General features: G+C 42.2%; 1 protein-coding gene across 1 annotated transcript in view; it reads right to left on the reverse strand.

Moving 5' to 3' along the window:
* The window catches only part of drd (drop dead), a 258127-nt gene that overhangs the window by 36934 nt on the left and 194893 nt on the right, over nucleotides 1-26300 (reverse strand). Inside the window, exons 6-7 of the mRNA XM_068227602.1 lie at nucleotides 22950-23143; nucleotides 20682-20842 (exon numbers count right to left, since the gene is read on the reverse strand). Of these exons, the coding sequence (XP_068083703.1) occupies nucleotides 20682-20842; nucleotides 22950-23143 (355 nt within the window). The remainder of the gene's footprint in view (nucleotides 1-20681; nucleotides 20843-22949; nucleotides 23144-26300) is intronic.

Below are 26300 nucleotides of genomic sequence, written 5' to 3' on the forward strand. Positions count from 1 at the left end.
CCACGGAACGCCTGTATATTGATTATGTAGGACCCTTCCCCCAGTCGAAGGGAAATGCCAACAAATTCATCCTTGTATGTGTAGATGGTTTTACCAGATTTTCCTGGTTATTTCCGACTAAGCTGGCTACCGCTCAGTCTACCATTACTTGCTTAAATTCTATTTTTGCTTCTTTTGGTCCGTGCCAATATATTGTATCTGATAATGCTAAGGCTTTTACATCTAATTTATTTCGTAAATTCTGTTTTGACTTATCCATCTCTCATGTAACTACTTCTGCGTATTACCCTCAACCATCTCTGGCTGAACGGGTTAATCGTAATCTCAGGTCCGCATTGATTGCCTATCATCATGATGATCATTCCAGGTGGGACACGTCCCTGCATTGGTTAGCTTTTGCTTTGAATTCGGCGGTTCATGAATCACATAAATTCACTCCAGCTTCTTTGATGTTCAAGTTTGTTCCCAACTCGCCGCTCTCTAACCTCTGGTCTCTGAGTGACATTCTACCCGAGACAATAGAACCGGATAATATTAAAGATCTTTGGAAGAAGGCTAAAGCCAATCTTAAGGTATCTCATGAAAAGGTTAGGGAAAAGTATGATCGTGGACGGAGACCCACCACTTTGAAGGTAGGTGACCAGGTGATGGTCAAGAATTTTGTTCCCGCGGGCAAGCTTGCCCCCAGATTTCATGGGCCTTGTATCATTCTCGATTTTCTTACGCCAGTTATGTTGTTAGTAAGCAATCCAGCCACCGAGAGGATATATAGGGTTCACCTGTCACAGGTGAAACCAGTGTAAATTTTGTGTCAACTTGCTTCATATAATTTGAAAGGAATATGAAGGTTATATTTTTTTTTGAGTTCAACATTTAAGGCTTTCTGCCCCTTCTATAATATTTTGTCTTATATGTAAGCCTCTTGTAAAACCTTCCCCGATCCGTTAAACTGCCATTCTGTCCTTGCCTCGGCCAGTACCACGCTCCCGTCTCCTGCTTCAATACACACTGTGGCTTGATTTGAGTAAATGCCATGGATATCTGCACGCCGCTGACCCCTCAACCTCCTCACCAAGCCTGTGCCCTCAAAGAAATGATGATGGTCCAACAATATTCTGCCGCCTAGCTTTAATGTTTCAGTGCCCCCGCAGCCGCGCGGCGCCGTGCAGCAACTGGGTCCGAGGACGGGCCCCCTCGGCCCCAGCGAGGACGACGTGTGCACGGCGAGCCGGAGCTCTCCTCCCGGCCAAGGCTGATGTGCGGCGCACGACCTGCTACTTGCCCGCAGCCTGTATATGTTCACCGCGGGCGCGGCGTGCTTCAACACCTCTGCTCCCCTCATAGTGCGGGCGAGCGGTATCTCAGGGTACTTGAGGGGTCCGAGCGGCCTCCTTTGGACGCAAGCCGCAACGGCCGGTCTGGCCATCCCACTTCATCACCATCAACTACATGAACAGTTACTATAAGTAATGACTACACTTGGGAATTTAACTGCAATATTTGGTGGACTATGCAAAATTTTTCTTCACTTTTAAGTATTAAAAGTTTATCTTCAGAACTCAACTTCTACAAACATAAAGACTGTACTTCACCTGCAACAACAAATGTTGAAACTGAATCAAACCAAATTAAGAAATCTTATAAATGCTTCTGCAATCAATCTTCATATCCACAGCATAACTTGGACCTTGTTTCAAACAATTTCATGTGTCACCCCTGGTGGAACTTTTTGGGGGGGAGGTCTGTACCGGGCGGTACACCTCCACTCCGCTAATTTAAAATGTGCGCCTGTTGAAACTCCTCTGCTGGAGGAAGTCTGAACTTTATATACGCTATTAATTCGCTACCTTCTCAGAAGATGTCACCACGTGGAAAATTTTGAGTTTTTGAACTGTGTCATTTTTGATGTGTTTTTGTTTCGCCTGAAGTAAGAAGTGTGAACTTTCTCTCCTAGAGGACACTACGGAAGGTCAACAATAGTGCACCCTAGTGCGGAGTCAAAGAACTATTTTGTTGGAGAAATTTTTAGTTCAAATGTTTGTTTCTTGTTAAATTTCTTTCTGTTATTGTTTAAGTTGGCTGTATACCCCTCTTTTTCCCCTTGTTTTAGATTTATCCAATCCCGAATTTCTTTTAGTAATTTCCGACCAATCCGATGTATTTCCCCCCAACTTGGATATGTTTCTGTAACCTAGCCAATAAAAAGTTTGTGGGAGGGTGTTTTCTTTCCCCTAACGCCTAGAACCTTCCGCGAGAGGATATAAACTGCTGATTTTAGGGTCTCCGGGCCACTTCTGTTCCATCTTTCAGTGTGTTAAGTACATAGCAGGGGGCGGGAAGCGCCTCTTTCTTCGGCAGCGGTCAACAACAAGGTAATGGCCGATTAATAACTTCTTTCTTTGCTAGCTCAGCAGTTTAACTTTCGGGGCGGGTTCTAAGCGTTCAACCATGTAACCTTTTCCTAAAATGTAACTACTCTTTTCATATATTCTCTTTTAAAGCTTCATACTGGGATAGAGAGTGCTAACCCTCTCGAGCTCCCACTCATATTGTTGTGAGGTGAACTTAGTTTTCTCAACCTATTCTCCGTTAACGTAAAACAAATTGTTCTCTTCTTAAGTCACCTCTTTAGTATGGGATTAGCCCTTGTATTAACGGCCTAGGGCCAAGTAGGTCTTAATCAAAGTGTATTAGGAGTGCAAGTTCGCCTCCTCTCAAATTGTTTTAGAGGTCATTTAATTAACCTGCTTTTCATTTAATAGACCTCGTAGATTGGGTATGTCACCCCTGTGTTTATGTCCGTTGAGGACAGCTTGAAGGTGGAGTTTGGTGTGGCCTGGGAGAGGCTTAAATTAAAGAGCGAGTGGCTCTTTTGGAAACGGAGTGTTGTATGCCTCGAGAAGGCTTTACTGTGTAATTTGGAGCAAGTGCTCCAGGGTTTGATTGGGGTCTTCTGCCCCTTTGTTAAAATTTGTATATCGGAAAGTTGGGCTAGTTGCTCAAGAATTGTGAACTCAGGGCTCGAAGCCCAAATTCTGTAATCCCTGTAATTGTACATTTCAAATTGTGTTTCGGCTACTAAGTACCTGTTCTTTGTTATTACTTAATATTGAAAAGAAAATATAACCTTGTTAAATTTTACATTAACTTTGATTCCGTAGTTCGAGACCCATTCACGCCCGCACCTTCTTACACCTCTACCTACCACCAAAATACGGTAACAAGTGGTAGCAGAGCGTGGTTGAATGGGTCTCAATTTAGCCCCTTTTGACGGCTAAATATTGTTTGTCCCGAACTCTAACTATTTTCCCAGTTGCTGGAATTTTTTGAGTTTGTCAAAATTGTTCTGTCACCATGCCCGGCCCTCGCGATGTTCTCCATCTTAACTATTTGCGCAAGGAGGAGTTGATCTATGAATTGACTATTAGAAATGTACAATCTGGAGGCACGGTTGCAGTAGACACAAACAAGCTTAGAGAGTCCCTTGATTTGCCAATTTCCATCCCCAATTTGGGAGAGAAAGAAATTGACGACTCTCTTTCCACGATCACGGAGAATATTACTGGGCTAGCTTCTGTAGTTAGTTTTTTTGATGAAAATGATCCTTCTCCTAATCAAATTAAGCGTGTGCAAGCTAGGCTATATCACTTTTCGAATAGGGTTAACGATCTGTTGTCTCTAAAGTTGAATGACGTTCAGAAGAAGGAAGCTAGTACGCTGCTTGAAAATATGTCTGAATTATCTAGCAAGGTCACTCAGTTGTTAACAGGGGAGGTTCCTCCCAAAAGCGATCTACCCACCACAGTGAATGCAGGTAGTGAGGAAGCGCCTCCCAAGGGAGAAGTGAATAGGATAACCGTAGCTGCCCAAACTATCTCCGCCCCATTGGACAACGAATCTGAACGTCGTGCATCATTGAGTAACATCCGTTCTGAATTAACTTCCTTGCCATTGAAACCTTTACCTACTATGTCACCCGGGTTTAGCAGCTTGCCTCATCCATTGGCAATGTTGCTCAGAGGTATCTCTAAGTTTTCGGTTAATACCACCAGTGAAGTAATTTCATTTTTAAGATTTCTGGTTGAATTTCAGGATCATGCCCTTGTGTTTTCTCTTTCTCCATGTCAAATTTTGCAAATCATCTATCCTTATGCAATTGGTATTCTTTCTGACAAAATAGTAAGAGCCATAGCCGAACAGTCATCTATTAAAGATTTTCATGCACACTTGCTTGCAAATTTTATTCCCGCCCGCGCGAGGTCATCTCTGATTCAGAAGTACTATTATCGTGTACAGCGATTGGATGAGAACTTGGCTGATTTCATACAAGACATTAAGTTTTATACCAGGGTGTTTGCTCTTCACTTCCCTGAGGATCAAATTGTACAAGCTATTGTAGAAGGCATTTCACCATCTTATAGATCATTCTTGTGTTTCGCGGCGTGCCCGCAAACTTTCTCTGAACTTGAAGCGTTGGCCGTCTCAGCGGAAGGAGTTAGATACGCCGATTCTTTGCGTGTAGCGAAAGAACCCCCGCCTTCCTTTAGTAACACTCGGCCTCCACCTCGCCGACCAGTCACACCCCGTAAATGTTATGCTTGCGGGTCGCCTGACCATCTTCGCAATAAATGTCCATTGGTCAAAACTAGTAGGGCAAATAATGGAGCTGGTTCAGCACAAGGCTGTTTTAAATGTGGGGCTTTCTCACATATCGCCAAGAATTGCCCAAACTCGAATAGCACCCCCTCCTGCTCAACGTCTGGTGCAAATTCTACCTATGCCAATAATAAAAAGTGACTAGTGCCTTCGGCTGAGTCGACTAATCCATCTTCCCGAGACTCAGCCCCTGGTAAACAGGTTGTAAATTTAGAGAACGAGCAATTTTCAAATTTATCTTTTGAAGGTCCCAAAGAGTGTCTCAGGATTGCGGCGGATTCCCCCACACCGGTTCCTTTTCTTAAGATTGAGTTAAATAACGAGCCTATTACAGCTCTCTTAGACTCAGGCAGTGTTTGTTCGATTATTTCGGCTGAATGGTATTCTAAATTGAAATCTGTTTGTAAACTACCTGACTATGTCTCATCTCCTGTGCAATATGTTTCGGCTAATTCATCCCCATTAGAAATTCTAGGTTCCTTATCGGTCAAAATTCGTATTTTTAAATTCACTTGGAGAGTTAAATTGTTTGTGGCCAAGCTCTTGTCTTGCCCCATTATATTGGGAGCGGACTTTATCTCTCACACTGGTCTTGTGCTCGATCTTCAGAGTAGGTCTTGCACTTTCAAATTTGCCTCTAATTGTAATATCCCTCTATTAAAGTGTAATTCTGCATCATGTTCTTCTATTTCGCCTACCCAGGATGAGATGTTGTTAGACCTTAGACATCTACCTGAGGAGCAGGCTGATAGTATTCGCAAATTGTGTCAGTCGTTTCCCGAGGTGTTCTCTGATACTCTTGGTGTTACTGACCTTATTGAATACAAAATTGAGGTCACGGATTCGATTCCTGTCCGTTTTCCACCTTATAGGCTATCTCCACCTAAAATGAAGGCTCTGAAAGAAATCATCGATCAGATGTTGAAGGACGGTATTATTAGGCCCTCTAAGTCAGCGTATTCTTCGCCTATTTTTTTGGTCCCGAAACCCCAAGGAGGCTTCAGGCCTGTCATTGATTACAGGGCTCTCAATCGGAAGGTGGTGTTGCAATCTGTGCCCCTTCCTGACCTTCATTCTTGTTTTTCATGGTTTCGTAAGGCCAAGTTCTTCACCATCTTGGACTTGAATCAGGCCTATAATCAAATTCCCCTTGCCGAAGAGTCTAAACATCTTACAGCGTTTGCCACGGACTGGAATTAATATGAATACAACCGCGTGCCTTTCGGGCTCCCCACCGGAGCAGCTGTGCTCACTAGGCTACTAGATAGGGTCTTCTCCGACATCAAATTCGAGTACTTATATCACTACTTGGATGATGTCGTCGTATTTTCAGAGACTTTTGAAGAACATCTAGATCATCTGCGAGAAGTTCTCGACCGCCTTCGTAAGGCTGGGTTAACTGTTAAGTTGTCCAAGGTTGCCTTTGCTAAGCCCTCTATGTCTTTCCTAGGGCATATTGTGTCACCTGATGGTGTAGCAGTCGATCATTCTAGAACACAGGCCATCCGTGATTTCAAACCTCCCAAGGACACTAAAGGTATCGCCAGGTTCATTGGTATGGTGAATTTCTTCAGGAAGTTTATTCCTAACTTCGCTAATAGAGCGGCGCCCTTAAACCTTCTTCGTAGGAAAGGCATCAAATTCGAGTGGGGACCTTCTCAACAAGCCGCTTTTGAAGACCTTAAATTAGCACTTTGTAATGGCCCTGTACTTGCTATGCCTGATTTCTCGAAGAAATTCATCGTCCAAACCGACGCGTCGTCGTCAGCGGTAGCTGCAGTCCTTCTTCAAGAGACTGAACTAGGGAGGCGCCCCATCGCCTATGCGTCTAGGACATTGTCGGCTCAAGAAGCCAAGTATTCCATCTATGAGCTCGAAGGTTTGGCAGTCTTATTCGCCTTAGAGAAGTTCCGTCTCTATCTGGAACATGTTAAATTCGACCTGGAGACAGATAATCAAGCCCTAAGTTGGGTCTTAGGTAGGCCGCGTCGTACTGGTCGTATAGCCCGCTGGGCCATCCGTATTTCTGCCTTCCAGTTTGATGTTAGACATATCAGAGGTACCGAAAATATTGTCGCTGATGGACTCAGCCGTATGTTTTCAAACGACGTCGAGACCCAAGAACCGGTCGACAGTTCATCACCTCCCGAGTCCATACTATCTGATGTTAATGCCATCTTAACGGATGCCCCCATGCTCTTTAGGGATATCGAGAAATACCAACGCGAAGATCCGACGCTGGCTCCGATAATGGAAACCCTTTCTTCTGGGGAACATGTTGTCCCTTATGTTCTGAGGAATGGTGTTCTATGTTGCCCATCGATGCATGATAAGATGATGAAAGTTGTCGTTCCAGCTGTTCTTGTGCCTATGATCTTCAAGTATTGTCATGAAACCCCATTAGGAGGGCATCTGGGTATCTTTAAAACTCGTGAAAAAATTCGTGAAATGTTCATCTGGAAAGGTATGGACGGTGAAATTCGTGAACTAGTAAAGGCTTGTAAATCTTGTTTGCTCAGTAAACCCACCATGTCCACCAAGGTAGGCCTTTTGTCTTCGCATCAAGCATCGCGCCCCACGGAACGCCTGTATATTGATTATGTAGGACCCTTCCCCCAGTCGAAGGGAAATGCCAACAAATTCATCCTTGTATGTGTAGATGGTTTTACCAGATTTTCCTGGTTATTTCCGACTAAGCTGGCTACCGCTCAGTCTACCATTACTTGCTTAAATTCTATTTTTGCTTCTTTTGGTCCGTGCCAATATATTGTATCTGATAATGCTAAGGCTTTTACATCTAATTTATTTCGTAAATTCTGTTTTGACTTATCCATCTCTCATGTAACTACTTCTGCGTATTACCCTCAACCATCTCTGGCTGAACGGGTTAATCGTAATCTCAGGTCCGCATTGATTGCCTATCATCATGATGATCATTCCAGGTGGGACACGTCCCTGCATTGGTTAGCTTTTGCTTTGAATTCGGCGGTTCATGAATCACATAAATTCACTCCAGCTTCTTTGATGTTCAAGTTTGTTCCCAACTCGCCGCTCTCTAACCTCTGGTCTCTGAGTGACATTCTACCCGAGACAATAGAACCGGATAATATTAAAGATCTTTGGAAGAAGGCTAAAGCCAATCTTAAGGTATCTCATGAAAAGGTTAGGGAAAAGTATGATCGTGGACGGAGACCCACCACTTTGAAGGTAGGTGACCAGGTGATGGTCAAGAATTTTGTTCCCGCGGGCAAGCTTGCCCCCAGATTTCATGGGCCTTGTATCATTCTCGATTTTCTTACGCCAGTTATGTTGTTAGTAAGCAATCCAGCCACCGAGAGGATATATAGGGTTCACCTGTCACAGGTGAAACCAGTGTAAATTTTGTGTCAACTTGCTTCATATAATTTGAAAGGAATATGAAGGTTATATTTTTTTTTGAGTTCAACATTTAAGGCTTTCTGCCCCTTCTATAATATTTTGTCTTATATGTAAGCCTCTTGTAAAACCTTCCCCGATCCGTTAAACTGCCATTCTGTCCTTGCCTCGGCCAGTACCACGCTCCCGTCTCCTGCTTCAATACACACTGTGGCTTGATTTGAGTAAATGCCATGGATATCTGCACGCCGCTGACCCCTCAACCTCCTCACCAAGCCTGTGCCCTCAAAGAAATGATGATGGTCCAACAATATTCTGCCGCCTAGCTTTAATGTTTCAGTGCCCCCGCAGCCGCGCGGCGCCGTGCAGCAACTGGGTCCGAGGACGGGCCCCCTCGGCCCCAGCGAGGACGACGTGTGCACGGCGAGCCGGAGCTCTCCTCCCGGCCAAGGCTGATGTGCGGCGCACGACCTGCTACTTGCCCGCAGCCTGTATATGTTCACCGCGGGCGCGGCGTGCTTCAACACCTCTGCTCCCCTCATAGTGCGGGCGAGCGGTATCTCAGGGTACTTGAGGGGTCCGAGCGGCCTCCTTTGGACGCAAGCCGCAACGGCCGGTCTGGCCATCCCACTTCATCACCATCAACTACATGAACAGTTACTATAAGTAATGACTACACTTGGGAATTTAACTGCAATATTTGGTGGACTATGCAAAATTTTTCTTCACTTTTAAGTATTAAAAGTTTATCTTCAGAACTCAACTTCTACAAACATAAAGACTGTACTTCACCTGCAACAACAAATGTTGAAACTGAATCAAACCAAATTAAGAAATCTTATAAATGCTTCTGCAATCAATCTTCATATCCACAGCATAACTTGGACCTTGTTTCAAACAATTTCATGTGTCACCCCTGGTGGAACTTTTTGGGGGGGAGGTCTGTACCGGGCGGTACACCTCCACTCCGCTAATTTAAAATGTGCGCCTGTTGAAACTCCTCTGCTGGAGGAAGTCTGAACTTTATATACGCTATTAATTCGCTACCTTCTCAGAAGATGTCACCACGTGGAAAATTTTGAGTTTTTGAACTGTGTCATTTTTGATGTGTTTTTGTTTCGCCTGAAGTAAGAAGTGTGAACTTTCTCTCCTAGAGGACACTACGGAAGGTCAACAATAGTGCACCCTAGTGCGGAGTCAAAGAACTATTTTGTTGGAGAAATTTTTAGTTCAAATGTTTGTTTCTTGTTAAATTTCTTTCTGTTATTGTTTAAGTTGGCTGTATACCCATCTTTTTCCCCTTGTTTTAGATTTATCCAATCCCGAATTTCTTTTAGTAATTTCCGACCAATCCGATGTATTTCCCCCCAACTTGGATATGTTTCTGTAACCTAGCCAATAAAAAGTTTGTGGGAGGGTGTTTTCTTTCCCCTAACGCCTAGAACCTTCCGCGAGAGGATATAAACTGCTGATTTTAGGGTCTCCGGGCCACTTCTGTTCCATCTTTCAGTGTGTTAAGTACATAGCAGGGGGCGGGAAGCGCCTCTTTCTTCGGCAGCGGTCAACAACAAGGTAATGGCCGATTAATAACTTCTTTCTTTGCTAGCTCAGCAGTTTAACTTTCGGGGCGGGTTCTAAGCGTTCAACCATGTAACCTTTTCCTAAAATGTAACTACTCTTTTCATATATTCTCTTTTAAAGCTTCATACTGGGATAGAGAGTGCTAACCCTCTCGAGCTCCCACTCATATTGTTGTGAGGTGAACTTAGTTTTCTCAACCTATTCTCCGTTAACGTAAAACAAATTGTTCTCTTCTTAAGTCACCTCTTTAGTATGGGATTAGCCCTTGTATTAACGGCCTAGGGCCAAGTAGGTCTTAATCAAAGTGTATTAGGAGTGCAAGTTCGCCTCCTCTCAAATTGTTTTAGAGGTCATTTAATTAACCTGCTTTTCATTTAATAGACCTCGTAGATTGGGTATGTCACCCCTGTGTTTATGTCCGTTGAGGACAGCTTGAAGGTGGAGTTTGGTGTGGCCTGGGAGAGGCTTAAATTAAAGAGCGAGTGGCTCTTTTGGAAACGGAGTGTTGTATGCCTCGAGAAGGCTTTACTGTGTAATTTGGAGCAAGTGCTCCAGGGTTTGATTGGGGTCTTCTGCCCCTTTGTTAAAATTTGTATATCGGAAAGTTGGGCTAGTTGCTCAAGAATTGTGAACTCAGGGCTCGAAGCCCAAATTCTGTAATCCCTGTAATTGTACATTTCAAATTGTGTTTCGGCTACTAAGTACCTGTTCTTTGTTATTACTTAATATTGAAAAGAAAATATAACCTTGTTAAATTTTACATTAACTTTGATTCCGTAGTTCGAGACCCATTCACGCCCGCACCTTCTTACACCTCTACCTACCACCAAAATACGGTAACAAGTGGTAGCAGAGCGTGGTTGAATGGGTCTCAATTTAGCCCCTTTTGACGGCTAAATATTGTTTGTCCCGAACTCTAACTATTTTCCCAGTTGCTGGAATTTTTTGAGTTTGTCAAAATTGTTCTGTCACCATGCCCGGCCCTCGCGATGTTCTCCATCTTAACTATTTGCGCAAGGAGGAGTTGATCTATGAATTGACTATTAGAAATGTACAATCTGGAGGCACGGTTGCAGTAGACACAAACAAGCTTAGAGAGTCCCTTGATTTGCCAATTTCCATCCCCAATTTGGGAGAGAAAGAAATTGACGACTCTCTTTCCACGATCACGGAGAATATTACTGGGCTAGCTTCTGTAGTTAGTTTTTTTGATGAAAATGATCCTTCTCCTAATCAAATTAAGCGTGTGCAAGCTAGGCTATATCACTTTTCGAATAGGGTTAACGATCTGTTGTCTCTAAAGTTGAATGACGTTCAGAAGAAGGAAGCTAGTACGCTGCTTGAAAATATGTCTGAATTATCTAGCAAGGTCACTCAGTTGTTAACAGGGGAGGTTCCTCCCAAAAGCGATCTACCCACCACAGTGAATGCAGGTAGTGAGGAAGCGCCTCCCAAGGGAGAAGTGAATAGGATAACCGTAGCTGCCCAAACTATCTCCGCCCCATTGGACAACGAATCTGAACGTCGTGCATCATTGAGTAACATCCGTTCTGAATTAACTTCCTTGCCATTGAAACCTTTACCTACTATGTCACCCGGGTTTAGCAGCTTGCCTCATCCATTGGCAATGTTGCTCAGAGGTATCTCTAAGTTTTCGGTTAATACCACCAGTGAAGTAATTTCATTTTTAAGATTTCTGGTTGAATTTCAGGATCATGCCCTTGTGTTTTCTCTTTCTCCATGTCAAATTTTGCAAATCATCTATCCTTATGCAATTGGTATTCTTTCTGACAAAATAGTAAGAGCCATAGCCGAACAGTCATCTATTAAAGATTTTCATGCACACTTGCTTGCAAATTTTATTCCCGCCCGCGCGAGGTCATCTCTGATTCAGAAGTACTATTATCGTGTACAGCGATTGGATGAGAACTTGGCTGATTTCATACAAGACATTAAGTTTTATACCAGGGTGTTTGCTCTTCACTTCCCTGAGGATCAAATTGTACAAGCTATTGTAGAAGGCATTTCACCATCTTATAGATCATTCTTGTGTTTCGCGGCGTGCCCGCAAACTTTCTCTGAACTTGAAGCGTTGGCCGTCTCAGCGGAAGGAGTTAGATACGCCGATTCTTTGCGTGTAGCGAAAGAACCCCCGCCTTCCTTTAGTAACACTCGGCCTCCACCTCGCCGACCAGTCACACCCCGTAAATGTTATGCTTGCGGGTCGCCTGACCATCTTCGCAATAAATGTCCATTGGTCAAAACTAGTAGGGCAAATAATGGAGCTGGTTCAGCACAAGGCTGTTTTAAATGTGGGGCTTTCTCACATATCGCCAAGAATTGCCCAAACTCGAATAGCACCCCCTCCTGCTCAACGTCTGGTGCAAATTCTACCTATGCCAATAATAAAAAGTGACTAGTGCCTTCGGCTGAGTCGACTAATCCATCTTCCCGAGACTCAGCCCCTGGTAAACAGGTTGTAAATTTAGAGAACGAGCAATTTTCAAATTTATCTTTTGAAGGTCCCAAAGAGTGTCTCAGGATTGCGGCGGATTCCCCCACACCGGTTCCTTTTCTTAAGATTGAGTTAAATAACGAGCCTATTACAGCTCTCTTAGACTCAGGCAGTGTTTGTTCGATTATTTCGGCTGAATGGTATTCTAAATTGAAATCTGTTTGTAAACTACCTGACTATGTCTCATCTCCTGTGCAATATGTTTCGGCTAATTCATCCCCATTAGAAATTCTAGGTTCCTTATCGGTCAAAATTCGTATTTTTAAATTCACTTGGAGAGTTAAATTGTTTGTGGCCAAGCTCTTGTCTTGCCCCATTATATTGGGAGCGGACTTTATCTCTCACACTGGTCTTGTGCTCGATCTTCAGAGTAGGTCTTGCACTTTCAAATTTGCCTCTAATTGTAATATCCCTCTATTAAAGTGTAATTCTGCATCATGTTCTTCTATTTCGCCTACCCAGGATGAGATGTTGTTAGACCTTAGACATCTACCTGAGGAGCAGGCTGATAGTATTCGCAAATTGTGTCAGTCGTTTCCCGAGGTGTTCTCTGATACTCTTGGTGTTACTGACCTTATTGAATACAAAATTGAGGTCACGGATTCGATTCCTGTCCGTTTTCCACCTTATAGGCTATCTCCACCTAAAATGAAGGCTCTGAAAGAAATCATCGATCAGATGTTGAAGGACGGTATTATTAGGCCCTCTAAGTCAGCGTATTCTTCGCCTATTTTTTTGGTCCCGAAACCCCAAGGAGGCTTCAGGCCTGTCATTGATTACAGGGCTCTCAATCGGAAGGTGGTGTTGCAATCTGTGCCCCTTCCTGACCTTCATTCTTGTTTTTCATGGTTTCGTAAGGCCAAGTTCTTCACCATCTTGGACTTGAATCAGGCCTATAATCAAATTCCCCTTGCCGAAGAGTCTAAACATCTTACAGCGTTTGCCACGGACTGGAATTAATATGAATACAACCGCGTGCCTTTCGGGCTCCCCACCGGAGCAGCTGTGCTCACTAGGCTACTAGATAGGGTCTTCTCCGACATCAAATTCGAGTACTTATATCACTACTTGGATGATGTCGTCGTATTTTCAGAGACTTTTGAAGAACATCTAGATCATCTGCGAGAAGTTCTCGACCGCCTTCGTAAGGCTGGGTTAACTGTTAAGTTGTCCAAGGTTGCCTTTGCTAAGCCCTCTATGTCTTTCCTAGGGCATATTGTGTCACCTGATGGTGTAGCAGTCGATCATTCTAGAACACAGGCCATCCGTGATTTCAAACCTCCCAAGGACACTAAAGGTATCGCCAGGTTCATTGGTATGGTGAATTTCTTCAGGAAGTTTATTCCTAACTTCGCTAATAGAGCGGCGCCCTTAAACCTTCTTCGTAGGAAAGGCATCAAATTCGAGTGGGGACCTTCTCAACAAGCCGCTTTTGAAGACCTTAAATTAGCACTTTGTAATGGCCCTGTACTTGCTATGCCTGATTTCTCGAAGAAATTCATCGTCCAAACCGACGCGTCGTCGTCAGCGGTAGCTGCAGTCCTTCTTCAAGAGACTGAACTAGGGAGGCGCCCCATCGCCTATGCGTCTAGGACATTGTCGGCTCAAGAAGCCAAGTATTCCATCTATGAGCTCGAAGGTTTGGCAGTCTTATTCGCCTTAGAGAAGTTCCGTCTCTATCTGGAACATGTTAAATTCGACCTGGAGACAGATAATCAAGCCCTAAGTTGGGTCTTAGGTAGGCCGCGTCGTACTGGTCGTATAGCCCGCTGGGCCATCCGTATTTCTGCCTTCCAGTTTGATGTTAGACATATCAGAGGTACCGAAAATATTGTCGCTGATGGACTCAGCCGTATGTTTTCAAACGACGTCGAGACCCAAGAACCGGTCGACAGTTCATCACCTCCCGAGTCCATACTATCTGATGTTAATGCCATCTTAACGGATGCCCCCATGCTCTTTAGGGATATCGAGAAATACCAACGCGAAGATCCGACGCTGGCTCCGATAATGGAAACCCTTTCTTCTGGGGAACATGTTGTCCCTTATGTTCTGAGGAATGGTGTTCTATGTTGCCCATCGATGCATGATAAGATGATGAAAGTTGTCGTTCCAGCTGTTCTTGTGCCTATGATCTTCAAGTATTGTCATGAAACCCCATTAGGAGGGCATCTGGGTATCTTTAAAACTCGTGAAAAAATTCGTGAAATGTTCATCTGGAAAGGTATGGACGGTGAAATTCGTGAACTAGTAAAGGCTTGTAAATCTTGTTTGCTCAGTAAACCCACCATGTCCACCAAGGTAGGCCTTTTGTCTTCGCATCAAGCATCGCGCCCCACGGAACGCCTGTATATTGATTATGTAGGACCCTTCCCCCAGTCGAAGGGAAATGCCAACAAATTCATCCTTGTATGTGTAGATGGTTTTACCAGATTTTCCTGGTTATTTCCGACTAAGCTGGCTACCGCTCAGTCTACCATTACTTGCTTAAATTCTATTTTTGCTTCTTTTGGTCCGTGCCAATATATTGTATCTGATAATGCTAAGGCTTTTACATCTAATTTATTTCGTAAATTCTGTTTTGACTTATCCATCTCTCATGTAACTACTTCTGCGTATTACCCTCAACCATCTCTGGCTGAACGGGTTAATCGTAATCTCAGGTCCGCATTGATTGCCTATCATCATGATGATCATTCCAGGTGGGACACGTCCCTGCATTGGTTAGCTTTTGCTTTGAATTCGGCGGTTCATGAATCACATAAATTCACTCCAGCTTCTTTGATGTTCAAGTTTGTTCCCAACTCGCCGCTCTCTAACCTCTGGTCTCTGAGTGACATTCTACCCGAGACAATAGAACCGGATAATATTAAAGATCTTTGGAAGAAGGCTAAAGCCAATCTTAAGGTATCTCATGAAAAGGTTAGGGAAAAGTATGATCGTGGACGGAGACCCACCACTTTGAAGGTAGGTGACCAGGTGATGGTCAAGAATTTTGTTCCCGCGGGCAAGCTTGCCCCCAGATTTCATGGGCCTTGTATCATTCTCGATTTTCTTACGCCAGTTATGTTGTTAGTAAGCAATCCAGCCACCGAGAGGATATATAGGGTTCACCTGTCACAGGTGAAACCAGTGTAAATTTTGTGTCAACTTGCTTCATATAATTTGAAAGGAATATGAAGGTTATATTTTTTTTTGAGTTCAACATTTAAGGCTTTCTGCCCCTTCTATAATATTTTGTCTTATATGTAAGCCTCTTGTAAAACCTTCCCCGATCCGTTAAACTGCCATTCTGTCCTTGCCTCGGCCAGTACCACGCTCCCGTCTCCTGCTTCAATACACACTGTGGCTTGATTTGAGTAAATGCCATGGATATCTGCACGCCGCTGACCCCTCAACCTCCTCACCAAGCCTGTGCCCTCAAAGAAATGATGATGGTCCAACAATATTCTGCCGCCTAGCTTTAATGTTTCAGTGCCCCCGCAGCCGCGCGGCGCCGTGCAGCAACTGGGTCCGAGGACGGGCCCCCTCGGCCCCAGCGAGGACGACGTGTGCACGGCGAGCCGGAGCTCTCCTCCCGGCCAAGGCTGATGTGCGGCGCACGACCTGCTACTTGCCCGCAGCCTGTATATGTTCACCGCGGGCGCGGCGTGCTTCAACACCTCTGCTCCCCTCATAGTGCGGGCGAGCGGTATCTCAGGGTACTTGAGGGGTCCGAGCGGCCTCCTTTGGACGCAAGCCGCAACGGCCGGTCTGGCCATCCCACTTCATCACCATCAACTACATGAACAGTTACTATAAGTAATGACTACACTTGGGAATTTAACTGCAATATTTGGTGGACTATGCAAAATTTTTCTTCACTTTTAAGTATTAAAAGTTTATCTTCAGAACTCAACTTCTACAAACATAAAGACTGTACTTCACCTGCAACAACAAATGTTGAAACTGAATCAAACCAAATTAAGAAATCTTATAAATGCTTCTGCAATCAATCTTCATATCCACAGCATAACTTGGACCTTGTTTCAAACAATTTCATGTGTCACCCCTGGTGGAACTTTTTGGGGGGGAGGTCTGTACCGGGCGGTACACCTCCACTCCGCTAATTTAAAATGTGCGCCTGTTGAAACTCCTCTGCTGGAGGAAGTCTGAACTTTATATACGCTATTAATTCGCTACCTTCTCAGAAGATGTCACCACGTGGAAAATTTTGAGTTTTTGAACTGTGTCATTTTTGATGTGTTTTTGTTTCGCCTGAAGTAAGAAGTGTGAACTTTCTCTCCTAGAGGACACTACGGAAGGTCAACAATAGTGCACCCTAGTGCGGAGTCAAAGAACTATTTTGTTGGAGAAATTTTTAGTTCAAATGTTTGTTTCTTGTTAAATTTCTTTCTGTTATTGTTTAAGTTGGCTGTATACCCATCTTTTTCCCCTTGTTTTAGATTTATCCAATCCCGAATTTCTTTTAGTAATTTCCGACCAATCCGATGTATTTCCCCCCAACTTGGATATGTTTCTGTAACCTAGCCAATAAAAAGTTTGTGGGAGGGTGTTTTCTTTCCCCTAACGCCTAGAACCTTCCGCGAGAGGATATAAACTGCTGATTTTAGGGTCTCCGGGCCACTTCTGTTCCATCTTTCAGTGTGTTAAGTACATAGCAGGGGGCGGGAAGCGCCTCTTTCTTCGGCAGCGGTCAACAACAAGGTAATGGCCGATTAATAACTTCTTTCTTTGCTAGCTCAGCAGTTTAACTTTCGGGGCGGGTTCTAAGCGTTCAACCATGTAACCTTTTCCTAAAATGTAACTACTCTTTTCATATATTCTCTTTTAAAGCTTCATACTGGGATAGAGAGTGCTAACCCTCTCGAGCTCCCACTCATATTGTTGTGAGGTGAACTTAGTTTTCTCAACCTATTCTCCGTTAACGTAAAACAAATTGTTCTCTTCTTAAGTCACCTCTTTAGTATGGGATTAGCCCTTGTATTAACGGCCTAGGGCCAAGTAGGTCTTAATCAAAGTGTATTAGGAGTGCAAGTTCGCCTCCTCTCAAATTGTTTTAGAGGTCATTTAATTAACCTGCTTTTCATTTAATAGACCTCGTAGATTGGGTATGTCACCCCTGTGTTTATGTCCGTTGAGGACAGCTTGAAGGTGGAGTTTGGTGTGGCCTGGGAGAGGCTTAAATTAAAGAGCGAGTGGCTCTTTTGGAAACGGAGTGTTGTATGCCTCGAGGAGGCTTTACTGTGTAATTTGGAGCAAGTGCTCCAGGGTTTGATTGGGGTCTTCTGCCCCTTTGTTAAAATTTGTATATCGGAAAGTTGGGCTAGTTGCTCAAGAATTGTGAACTCAGGGCTCGAAGCCCAAATTCTGTAATCCCTGTAATTGTACATTTCAAATTGTGTTTCGGCTACTAAGTACCTGTTCTTTGTTATTACTTAATATTGAAAAGAAAATATAACCTTGTTAAATTTTACATTAACTTTGATTCCGTAGTTTGAGACCCATATTTAGAATCCACCTATCCTTTAGGGAGGTTTTAGGGCAAATATTGTTTCTAAATCCCTGAACTAATTGGGGGTTTATACGAAACCGAAACCGTGATTTTGCACTCCCTCAAAATACACACAACCAAACTTAATGGAAATCTACCTGCCTTAATGGAAATTAATTTCTAAACCTTTTCTTCTCATGTGCATCATTTCAATTACTTACAGGAAAGATAGTATGATCAAACTCTACACGAACATTGGCCCACCCAGTACCCATATGTGAGCCAAATGCTATGTCACATAATTATCCGAAAAGTAATGCAATGTAATCTTACACAAATTTCAACCTATTCAACGTTTCTGATTCAATCTGACCCATGAATAGATTAGATGCGAGAAAATATCATAGGACCAGCCATTTAGATCGCTAAATACTGCGCCTTACGGTACAATCCTTTGTCGATATGACGTACCGTTTAGCAGCAGTTAATCTGTAAATGAAGGTCTGCAATATTGTAAACATTCATATACTTTCGCATGTCCATCTGTATATATTCATTGATGTCGATTTGTAGCGATCAAGAAAGGATGTGTCTGCTATTGTAATCAGTACTCCCTACACCGACTTTGACTGCTGGCAGTAGGGATGGGGTCCTTCTCCAACTCCTGTGTAACTGGCATTAGTAAGGAGGGCCTACCATTTTAATGAATAATTCACTTTTCGATTTGTCTTGCAGAAGGCAAGGGCTCATGCAGTTTTGTTCGAAAGTCCCTACTCTATTGTGTTTGGCTCTAGGCCAGGGTGCCCGCCATTATAAACAAATGTTCCAATCTAAAATTTGACTAGCTTTAGGCATAGTGGCCTGCTATTTTCATGGAAACTCACTAATTCCGTGTGACTGGCAGTAAGCTGGCTAGCAGCAGTAAAAAGGGACTGTCATTATAATGATAACTGCACAACTCAATTTTGACTGGTGGTAGGGAAGTTGCCTGGTATTATAATAAAAACTCCTCAACTGTAACCTGTCTGAAAGTAGGAAATGGGTCTGTCATTGTAACTAAAACTCCCCAAATCGATTGTGACCGCGCAGTAGGCATTGGGGCCTGCAATTATAATGTAAACTTGTCAACTCGATTGTGAATGGCAGTAGGCAAGTGAGCCTGGCGTTATCATCACAACTCCGCAACCCTCACTTTACATTGGAAACAACGTATATGGACCTCCCCATGCTATTTCTCGGATAAGGCTAAGAGACATGCAATTTTAAAACAATCTCATTTGCTGCACGCACAGTATTTACGTCGATATCCGTATACAATGTAGAATACCGTAGCGAAGCACGGGTACATTTGCTAGTTTTATATTATTCTTCAATCCATATTCTCAGGAAAAAGTTAGGATAATGCCTCGTTTAGAATAACTGTCTGGTTATCACAACTCTCAGCCTAATATAATAGAATCAGTCGGTGGAGAAAGGAACTAATGTCATTTAAGTTTTGTTTTTTTCACTTCAACACATTAAACTAGCCAAGGCGCATCTTGTTGTAGTGAAAACCACGTTCGCCAATTATTTATATAGGAAACATGAGGAAGTTCCAGTCCACTACTTCCTGAGTGATAGCCCTAAATACAGAGTTTCGAGCTGTGCTTAAAGAAGGATATCATTTGCGTACATTTCCGTTTAAAGAGATAAGAAGTAAAAGAAAGAATAAAATGCAAGTAACTTTAAAAATGAAAATAAATTGGAATGTAAAACTTTTAAAAGGGAATGCGTACCTCTTTCTGAACTAGAAAACACACTTGCTTATTTGAAAGAATCTGACATTTCTGTCTAGAGCTTCTTCTTCTTCTTATACTATAACCGCATTGGATGTCATCTGTCATCAGGGCGATCTGGTTCTTGTTCTCAGCAACTCGGCTACTGAACACGTACCATTCTCGTATATTCCGTAGCCTCCTGCTTCTCCTTCCTTCAATTTTACCTTGTAAGGTAAGATGAAGGATTCTATATTTATCGTTTTGAATGATATGGCCAAAGTAGTAAGTTTCTTCTGTTTGATGTGTACCTGACCTTTAGCTCTTTGTTCAGGCGTTGGAGTACTTCAATGTTACATATTCTGTCAACCCATGATATTCTGAGCAGGCTTAGGTAGCACCACATCTCAAAGGATCGAAGTTTTCTGGTGTTGTTCCCTGTTAGGGTCCAAGTCTCTGCACCACAAAATAAGACAGAAAATACATATCACCGAAGTAAACGTAGACAAATATTGATTTTAAAGTCCCTGTTATAGAGAAGTTTGCTCTTTTTCTTGAATGTAGTCCTTGTATTTTTCAATGAAATTTCATTCTTTGTCATAGATAATACCCAAACTTCACTCAGAATGCCATAATCAATGTTAACACAAGGTAAATGCTTCTTTGTCTATTATGTCGCGAAATTTCACTTTACCTGCCGTTAGCAATATTGGTAATATAGCTGAACATTTTTGCATAATGTTTGTCACTGTCTAATTTATCTTGTACGGTATATGACATCAGAATTACTGAGTACATATTTGTCTTTAATTTTCGACTTATTCATCACGGGCACCCTTATATCACAGAATGTATTATATTCCCTGCCGTGGCTTGCAAATTGGTGTGTTTAGTGGAAAGTGAAACGGGAAATACTTCATATTTCACCTTCATCTATAAAAGATGGAAATTAAAACTTGTTTTACTGTATTTTGACTGTTTCTGTATTGAATTTCTTATAGAACATACAAGACAGAATTAAAATATTAATTTCGTAGAACATCTAGCAGGATAATATTAAAACGTAGGTGTATATTATTTTCAAGATATTCGACACTTAACACGGGCCGCAGGATAGTGGATTAGAAAAGGAATTTTCTTCAAATACTATAGCAGGATATCTGGTCACCCTACTTTAATATACATATTGTTTTTTAATTTCAGTAAATCGTATATCAATACACTAGAAACAAAATCCTTTAAAATGTTAGCTAAAATCAATTTAATTGATTCAAAAGAAAGTAAAGACTTATCTAGAAGCACATACCGCATTATTCGAGATGTGTACTCCTTGGCGATGTTCAGTTTGCCTTCACGATCCAGAGTCTTGATGAAGCTGTAGGAAGTCAACAGACCGCTCATCATGATAAACGGATCTGTGTAGAGACTGGCCCCACGCGCTAGGGTGGTCCATAACTCCCCCACATACTACAAACAAAGATATTTAAAAATTAGTAAAAGTTATGTGATGTTGGGACTTGAGCTAATTTTCTTAATAGGAGATTATAGGCTGTACAAGGTACAGCCGCCAGAGATGTGTTGATATTGGTACATGAAACACTTCTCGCGCATTGAAAATAGAAATGGTAAGAAAGTTCAAATTTCTACACCATTCGTTTAAAGTTTAGTTTGCACAATTTTTAGCAAGTATTAATAATGACGAATGTTGTGAGAAGTAAGAGATGTATGATTTACAATATCGTATGATCTGTTGTATCTTTCTACAAGTAGGCAGCACTGCAGACTGAAGTTTCATTCGTTCTGCAGATGAACTTTTGACTTTATTTGATCCCTTACCGAGTCTAGTTTCCTCCTGGATTCGTTTAACATAGGCCTGTATACGCTTATTAGTCTTATATTTAGACATATTTATAAATTATGCCAAAGTTAGTCCATTTTCATTTATAAAACCTTCAATATTTTACATCTGCGCTCAAATTTTAATTTTTCTGACAGATCTCTTCGAGACAAATCAATTGCACCTTACTTGCCAAGCTATACCGCGTGGTAAGCGACTTTCGCCTGCAAAAACATATCTTAATTTGGTAGCAATCTTGCGATGGCATCATACTCATTAGGTCAGCTACCGTGGTCACGTCTTGTGCATTTGTCCTTCTACTAGAGTATATAAACCATTTCCGTGCATGTAACACTTTTTGAGTTATAGTAACATTTTGTGTTTCTTGAGAAGTGTTACATCAGTTTTTCGCTGGATACCCACGACCTCAATTTAAAAGACGTTCCACGTCTATATAATTATTTACGCCTTTCTGCTTCTCAACTCCAGAATTGTTTAAACAAGTGCCAGTTGTACAAGAAGTTGCTAATAGGAGCGGTCACGGCAGTCGGGAAGAGGAGCGGGTGAAGAGCGCGGTCATCCCGGGCGACAAACGTTAGGGGCCGCCACGAGGCGCCTCTCTAATGGATTATTTTCAAAGCACAATTTTTTAATTAAGGGTCTCCTAAAAATGTTTTAAATGGCCAAATCTATGATAACGGCCATAAATGTCAATGACTGATACGTGAAATTCTTCAAATATAACTAATTAGAATTTAGAGAAAAAAATATCTTTAGTTTTAATCATTGTAAAATATAATTTGTACTTACACAATTACTGTACATACACTGCACTATTTTCATTTGAATAAATATAAATAGTTTTTTGCTAATAAAATAAAAATCTACAGCCTATTCCCAGTCATTCGATCAGGTCAGGGATGGAATAAATGAAGCCCCATCTAGCGGCGAGGATAGGAATTGAGCCGGCTGCCGAAGCCTGTCGCACTCCTCCAGGGCAATGATTAATGACTGAAAGATGAAATGAAATGATATTGGAGAGTGTTGCTGGAATGAATGATGACAGGGAAAACCGGAGTACCCGGAGAAAAACCTGTCCCGCCTCCGCTTTGTCCTGCATAAATCTCACATGGAGTGACCGGGATTTGAACCACGGAACCCAGCGGTGAGAGGCCGGCGCGCTGCCACCTGAGCCACGGAGGCTCAATTTTTTTTCTAAGCACGGTTGAAATTAATCGAGTTGTAATATTTTAATAAATTCTGTAAACCTACATTCTATTAATTTTTATAAACGTGACAATCTAAAACATTCGCAAACTAATCAAAATATACTATCGGAACTTGCTTACTTTAAAGCCTAATTTTTAATATTATATTAACCCCATTGATTGACTTCACCTTAAATGCAATATGATATTGAAAGAGATGAGAGACGTCCTGTAGAGGCCTTTCATGTTCGCAATAAGAAATGTTCAAGCCGTGTATTGATCCATGATATCTGTAAATGTTACTGACAAAGTATTTTGTGTCCTTTAAAATGCTGTTATGAAGATGAAATTGATCATTGTCATCTTTCAAAGTGAGGGGGCGTGAGGTCGAGGGTGGGGCGGGTGAAACTTGTTGAATCTCGCCTCAGTCGACGGCACAGGGACAGCAAAGGACATCGCTAGCTACGAGGAACGTGATAGGGATTTTGGACTAGGACAAGATGACTCATTGTGTAAAGCGGTGACTTACCAAGCCCATCTCTGTGCGGTCAATGTACGGGTTATAGAAAAGTGCCATTGACTTGTGTGAGAGGAGTAGCATGTATGCGTTCAGGAAACGAATTCCGTGGACACACTCGATGTCATCTGCAGCTCTCTTGACACTGAACAGCGTCGTTACGTTGCGACGGAGGGAGAAGGCGTGGGCGTACTGTTCAGAAACACCTGAAACATAGACCAAGGTCATCAGTTTGGTTTTTATGTATTTATTTATCCTATTCGTCCATTAAATACAAAGTTCCTTACAGATTGGTATCTCATTACGTTTAACAGTTAAGCGCACTAACAAGAGAACCCCGCGACTTTCCCGATTCTGATTTTTATGACTATTAGGATGAATGCGCCATCTGCGAAGTACAGCACTTTGTTACGGAGCTTTACCAATCTTGAGTTATTGAAAGGAAAACTTCCAACAGCTCCCAGTAGCTGGGCAAACCTAACAGCACCATTTGGTAAAATTGTAAGACAGAAATCACGTTTAAACGTTATCTAAGCTCAGTTCCTAATGGTGTATGCATCTTACTTGAAAATAATATGAATATTATTAATAATATTTTTAGCATAAATTACCTATAACATTGAGATTTAATGCGATGAAGACACTTCACGGAAACGTAGCTCAAGAACATGATGTTCTATACACTGTTTATTATCGCACCGGGAACAAACCATGTTTTCATCACAATTATCTAGACTGAATCTCCATGACATGTGAACATTAATCCCTGGAACTTTTGAATATTGAACTTGAGAAGAAGTATTAATGATACCTGCTTCTTTCCAGGATTATCGAAGCATTTGGATGATCGTAAATTATTATAAACAAGAATGCATTTTAATTATCAAAATTCTGTCATGAATGTTCGTTACCATGAAGTGTCCTCATCTTATTAAATTTACGTTTTAAATGTATTTTATATAGCCTCCGTGGCTCAGGCGGCAGCGCGTCGGCCTCTCACCGCTGGATACCGTGGTTCAAATCCCGGTCACTCCATGTGAGATTTGTGCTGGACAAAGCGGAGGCGGGACAGGTTTTTCTCCGGGTACTCCGGTTTTCCCTGTCATCTTTCATTCCAGCAACACTCTCCATTCTCCTTTCATAGCATCTATCAGTCATAAATAAATCACTTTGGGAGTGGCGACCCCATCGTACTAATAGCCTATATCTGCTTCATTCATTCCATCCCTGACCCGGTCAATGACTGGAAAACAGGTTGTAGGTTTTCATGTAATTTATACTAATTACCAGCTATATTACCCGGCGCTGCCCAGGTACCTTATTGAATGTTTACTTCTGTTAATTATGTGTGAAGCGAATTTTTGTGGATTTCTTTATTGTGACGTTTATTGATATTTTATGAAATATTTTCTACTTTAAGAATTGCTGTTATGTGTTTATGATGTGCACGGTTCTGGCTGTCACTGGGACTGTCTCCAGTCAGCCTAGGGACCCCCAAAACTCTAGATTCAACACTACTCAGTCACTTTGGACATTTTCTTCTTCACCACTTCTCCTTCACCACGCCGAATGGAATGAGTTTTGTAATTATACGCCTTCCAGAGTATCGCAATTCATCTCAGCGACCCCAAAAACTATGGATTTGACATTAATATTGATGGTTTTCCATTATTTATATGGTTTCCCCCTCCCCTAAGATTGTTATGTGTGTCTAGCCCCGCAGTATTTTTTCCAGATAGCACGTGATATGTTTACCAAGTTTGGTTGAGACTTGTTCTGGAACATATACACATACACCCATAACTTCGGCCACTTTGTACATTTTCTTTTTTACGCATTGTCACCTCCATGACGCTGGGAGTTGAACTGTGGATTCAAAACTACTATATGGTCGTTTTCGACTTTTCTTACATGTTATCGCCCTTTCCTATAACTGGAACTGCTAGGAATGTCTTACTCCCATAGTATTTTTTTCAGACAGTACGTAATATGTATACCAAGTTTTGTTGAAATAGGTACAGTGGTTTAGGAGGAGATGTGACACAAAACCACGTGCATACAAATTGAACCGTACCATACGATAACATACATATACACAAGTACATTTGTTTATAATAAAATTACTCGCTTATTATTGTTGTTATTATTTCATTCAAATAATATTACGTAAGAAATGAGCTTAGATAACGTTAACATAACTTGTTTTACATTTTGCCATAAGGCAGGTTAACTGACTATTAGGAAGAGTTCTAAGTTTTCCTTGCAGTAACTTGAGATAGAAAGAGTTCCGAACCAAACTAAATCATACATGTTTCCTTTAGGTTATTGCATTCATTGTTATGAAATGTCATAAAAATCAGAAGCGTGCAAGTCACGCGGTTCCCTTTTAAAAGATACCTCATTCCGATAAGTTCCAGACGAAATGAATCGACTGGAACGTAGGAAGAACCTAGTAACTGAGTGTTATTTATGGCAGGGGATAAGCATGACTGCAACGGAAGTGTTGCTCTGACTGAAAATTTGAATAGAAGAAGGCATATCCTAGTAATGTTATTGCTATAGATTTCCCTGTATGCCATCCTTTATCCTTTGCAAATTCAGATTGCTTTATAGAAACATCAATGCTTCATTATGGTCACATTGGCGGGAAGAACTAGGGTGCTTGTGTCGATTGCTAGGGCTGTGCTAAGGGTGGTGCTTCGTTATGGACTATGCCTGAGAATGAGGGCAAACCGTGGTACAAGCGCAAATCGAATCCAGGCCAATCAGCAAGAAGTACAATGCTAGCCCCTAGACCACGGAGACGGCGAGATGGATATCTCCAGTACCGGGCAGCCTGTTTGTAATTGCTTGAGTGTAGGAGCAGTGAACACAACGTCCGAAAATCTCTTGTAGGACTGAACGCGCTTGTCATTGAAGATAAAATCCAGTGCGTTGGAAATGCGATGGAATGGTGTACCTTATCATCCCATTAGATAACCGGTCGTTAACGTTCTCAGGATACATGAGTTTTGGACATTTTTCTATGAACACATTCCAAATACCGTATTGTCGGAAAATCTCCGGACTTCACCGACTGTTTTTAAGTACTGCACTGGGCGAGTTGGCCATGCGGTTAGGGACGCGCAGCAATGAGCTTGCATCCGGGAGATAGTGGGTTCGAACCCCACTGACGGCAGCCCTGAAGATGGTTTTCCGTGGTTTCCCATTTTCACACCAGACGAATGCTGGGGTTGTACTTTAATTAAGGCACGGCTGCTTCCTTCTCACTCCTAGGCCTTTCCTATCCCATCGTCGCCATAAGACCTATTTGTGTCGGTGCAGCAAAAGAAATAAATTAAGTACTGTAGAGAACGGATCCGA

The sequence above is a fragment of the Anabrus simplex genome, chromosome 5, assembly GCF_040414725.1.
Source record: "Anabrus simplex isolate iqAnaSimp1 chromosome 5, ASM4041472v1, whole genome shotgun sequence".
In the NCBI taxonomy this organism is placed as follows: Eukaryota; Metazoa; Arthropoda; class Insecta; order Orthoptera; family Tettigoniidae; genus Anabrus; species Anabrus simplex.